At 34.9% G+C, this 3,422-nt stretch overlaps 1 protein-coding gene across 1 annotated transcript; it reads right to left on the bottom strand.

Moving 5' to 3' along the window:
- Window positions 1-2,097: 2,097 nt before the first annotated feature.
- Window positions 2,098-3,153, bottom strand: LOC149425910 (uncharacterized). Its single transcript, XM_089643875.1, has one exon. The coding sequence runs from the start codon at window positions 3,151-3,153 to the stop codon at window positions 2,098-2,100; it is 1,056 nt and encodes a 351-aa protein (XP_089500001.1).
- Between the last annotated feature and the right edge of the window lie 269 nt (window positions 3,154-3,422).

Genomic DNA, 3,422 nt, shown 5'->3' with positions numbered 1-3,422 from the left:
ATATTTTTAGCAATGTGTTGTGGCACACTATAACAAGATTACATATATATGTATACTCTGTGGTCGAGAGGTAAGGCTCTCGACTACGAATCCGGAGGTCGGAATAGTACTGTCACATCAAATATATTTCTAGCAATGTGTTGTGGCACACTACAATATGATATAGCTGCTGTAAGAGAATGAGAATATTAATGTGCATGTGTGGCAAATTCCGTCCACAGATGGAATGGTAACTATGGCTTATGTGCTGACTTGATAAGATGGAAGTATTATGACGGATGTGGCGGTACCAAATACTACAGATGCTATCATATCATGTCATCGAATGTCATGATTACCATAGGTAATGGTAACGAAGGGAAATATGGCATGGAAGCGCGCCGACTGTCACCGAGCTACAGCCAAACTGCACCGACTATTGAAGCTGCGGATCCAATGAAAGCTATGCGTTTGGTGTGTGGGTGGAAAGATAGGCAGGGAACTGCTGTGCGTAGACGCGATTTGCAGTAGTATGGGTGAATGATGTTTGCGACATTTTTGTGCGCGCAGTTTAATACTAGTAATAGTTCATGACCCATCTCTCTTGTGTCTGTTATTTATGATGTTTACTGTAGTGTCATTTCTTGGGTTGTGTAATATAAGTTATAACAGTTAAGTAGTAGTATGGTATCAAATGTTTTGGAATTTATGATTACAGCCATACAGTGCAAGAGTAGGCTGAGTTCTGCATCTATAAAATGAAAAAAAATTGTAGGCAAATAATATTTTCAAATAAAAATAATTAACACATTTATTTACAACTAGCTGACATTTACCCTGCGTTGCAGGGGGTTATCTTTAAGGGGAAAGACATATATCATTCTATACTTTTCTGTAGGCTTTTTTAAGATATACCATTCTGTGGTAAATTATTTTGGTGTATCTCATAAGTTTTATAAGCTCCCGAAAATATTATTTTTACTACTTGATTACAAAAAATTGACTTTTCTCTACTTTCTAAAAATATAATATGCTTGTATTATATTGATAAACCTTTTGAAAGAAATTCTCTAAATAGTGAAAACCTTATCAAAATCCATTGCGTAGTTTAAAGAACTAAGCGCACAAACAGACAGACGCGGATAGCGACTTTATTTTTACTATTTAGAGATATTAAAATAATTATTGTAGCAATATCAGAATTATTACAGGCTGGTTCATAAAATTATAATAATGATCAGTTTTACCGTGTTATAGATTTATATCACAAAATGTTAATAATAATTTTATTTGTAATAAGCATTTACTTTGTGGCTCGTCATAATTTACAATAAAAGATATAAATTTGTTTTAGACCACTAATTTTATCTTTACAAACATTCTAACTTTCTGTGCAGACTGTCATAATAAGAACTAACAATAAAGATCAAACAATTTTTTTAAAATTAGTTTTTTTTTGCACAATATCTATATAGGCTCTGATTACTCAGTTGAGTTTTTAGATCCTGACATGGAAATACTAATATTATGGTTCACACACCTAAGTAATTTAGGAATTGTATCAATTAAGGCGATGCACTACGTCGTGTAATATTTTAAATTGAGCCGCTATCAATAACAACCCTTAGGTAGATGGCGATAAGATTTAAATTCCCGCTTAACACCATCCGCCTGTTTTGATTTATGCAACATAAAAACGTGGCCAAAAAGTGCCTTTTATTTTATTTTGTGGATGTTCAGGCAAAAATATAAATTTTTTTCGATCATTTTATTAATAACTTAATTTGCCACATTATACAATAAAATCATAACCGAAAATGGGTTCGTAAGAAGGAGATTTTGAACTTTAACTTAGTTTTCATAGGCCTTTACATAATTTTTTTCTGGGCTTATAAAAAGATTTATCTAAAAAATACTCAGATGTATTCTACTCGCAGTATTTAATTAAAGCATCTGAAACATTTCTAGGCGACCAAATTTTCAAACCAAAAACACATGATTTTGCATTACTACGTATGGCATCGCCTTAACACATTTTATCAACTTTGCATTTGAGCATAAGTCACATCACTGTTATCCTCATCCAACTATCGTAACATAATAAAAATTGACATAACATCAAATAAGTCCCGACAGTACGGCCTTTCTTCCTCGTGGCCTCTGAGACGGAACTCTTCTGTACTCCTGTCTCGGCACCATCATCTTCTTACGATGGACTTTCTTGTGTTTGGCTAGGTGATCCGATCGACTAAAACACTTAACGCAATCATCACACTTGTACGGTTTCACTCCGGAGTGGCTCCTACGGTGTCGAGTCAGTTCGTCTGATCTTGAAAACTTCCATGAACAATTTGGCCACGTGCAAAAGAATGGTTTTTCGCCGGTGTGACGACGAAGGTGAGCTTTTAAATGTGAAGCTTTCGGATAGAGTTTGAAGCATCCGTCGAACATGCACGGATAAATCTTTTCTTCGTTCGTTACTTGAGCATTTGACCATTTATTCGTCACACTGTGTTCGCTTGACGGAAAACTATATTTAGTTCTGTCGGTTTGATTCTCTGCAACTGATGAGTCTATTGTGATGGTGTATTCTGGTTCCCAAATCTCTTGTTGGATTGTTTTTTGATTTCCATCGTAGTCATCTTCTTTATATGTGAATAGATCTACGCCGAGAATGTACAAAGGTTCTGGTTCTGTTGACGGAACAAATTGGGATCCTTCATTGAGGAAATTTTCGCAGTATTCATTGCAGAACATGGTTTTGTCAGGTAAGCAAGATATATCCCACGACGGGTCATAATTTGAGGCAGACTCAGAAAGGAAATTGTCTAGTTCTTTGTCGATGTTGAGGATATTGTTTATGTCTGTTTGGTATTCACAATTATTATTATTAGAATTTATGTACGGTTCTGAATATGGCATCTGTGCATCATAATTATTGGGGTTGATTGTAATCTCGTTAAGTCTTAACACATCTGATAGGAGTAATGGTTCCGTATTTTCAGGTTCTGCATGTCCACAGTTGTATTCGTATGTAGAATCTTTCACAGTTTCTAAGGCTCCATATTGGTCCGGGTAACTTTCTACAAATATCTCAGTGTTTTCATAGGGTTCCATGTAATCGATGAACTCCATTGGTTCCAGGAACTCCGGGGATAATGTGTCTCCCGTCATCTAAAGAAATGGAAAGAGGTTTTATTAAAAAATATATAAAAGCATACATACTTAAATTTATGAAATATAAAAAAAAAATACAAAAAATGTAAAAACTGTGTCCGAATTTCCGAGAGTTTTTAGAACTAGAACATTCAAAATTTGAGGGATATTTTGAGGCTTAAGGAAACAGAAAGTGGAAGATTGGGAAGCCTGGCTATTCAGACCTGGTCGCTCAACATACATAGATCCAGTTATATAAAAAAATCGATTTTGAATGTTGGTCTCTC

The sequence above is a fragment of the Hesperophylax consimilis genome, chromosome 2, assembly GCF_061612785.1.
Source record: "Hesperophylax consimilis isolate HC1 chromosome 2, BYU_Hcon_1.0, whole genome shotgun sequence".
Classification (NCBI taxonomy): Eukaryota; Metazoa; Arthropoda; class Insecta; order Trichoptera; family Limnephilidae; genus Hesperophylax; species Hesperophylax consimilis.
The sequence above is the reverse complement of the archived record's forward strand: the minus strand, read 5'-3'. Positions and strand labels throughout refer to the sequence as shown.